Source organism: Cystoisospora suis, assembly GCF_002600585.1.
Source record: "Cystoisospora suis strain Wien I chromosome Unknown contig_3619, whole genome shotgun sequence".
Lineage (NCBI taxonomy): Eukaryota > Apicomplexa > Conoidasida > Eucoccidiorida > Sarcocystidae > Cystoisospora > Cystoisospora suis.
The window spans coordinates 3,114-3,825 of NW_027156414.1; the positions used below are offsets into that span (position 1 = coordinate 3,114).

At 48.0% G+C, this 712-nt stretch overlaps 1 protein-coding gene across 1 annotated transcript; it reads left to right on the forward strand.

The window, feature by feature from the left end:
- Nucleotides 1-34: 34 nt before the first annotated feature.
- CSUI_007020 (uncharacterized protein) lies at nucleotides 35-599 on the forward strand (the record flags this gene model as incomplete). Its single annotated transcript, XM_068067170.1, has 1 exon — nucleotides 35-599. A coding segment is annotated over exon 1 (477 nt), but the record flags the coding sequence as incomplete, so codon positions are not given.
- Nucleotides 600-712: the final 113 nt, after the last annotated feature.

Consider the following 712-nt stretch of genomic DNA (forward strand, 5'->3'; position numbering starts at 1 on the left):
TCTTCTTCTTCTTCTTCACTTAGTCAAGGAAGCAAAGGCTTCCTCTCTTCATCGCGACATGAGGGGGGCGATCCAGCAGCCCCTTCCCCCTCAAGGACTTACCGAGGAGGACCGGGCGGGATGCTTTTGACGTGTTCTTTGCATGCGTTTTTACTTGATTTCGTATCTCAAAGTCTTGAGAAACAGGCTGAATATCATCTTCAAAGAAAGGCAAGAATGCAAGAAAGAAGAAGAAGATGTATGATCCCCTATTCGATCACAGGGAGGCGACACAACAACGATGTAGAAGAAGGAGAAAGTTCATGTGTTGCTTCAGCTCTTTCATCTGATCGTCTTATAAAGGGTAGGCATGCAGTCATCCCATCTGAGCTCGGGTGTAACCCTCCTACTTCTCGGCTACAACCGCATGACGAAGACCATCAGATGATCTTAGAGACTGAAGAAGATGAAAGAAATGGAGAGAAATACAAAGCCCATCTTCATTCCAAGAAGAATACAGTCATGGGGTCTGATTCCTCGCCCAATTCTCTTTCCATGGAATGGTCAAGTCCTTCTTCTGCTTCTTCCTCAGGAGATAGTCGGAGCTCTCACTTACCAGGTGTAGGACCTGGCGTAGGAGGAGGGCTCTTATGCCAGCCTTTCTCAGCGACAACAAGCACAACAGGTATGATTAAACAACACGAGCAAGGGGGGGAGGGGGGTGACCAAGGGG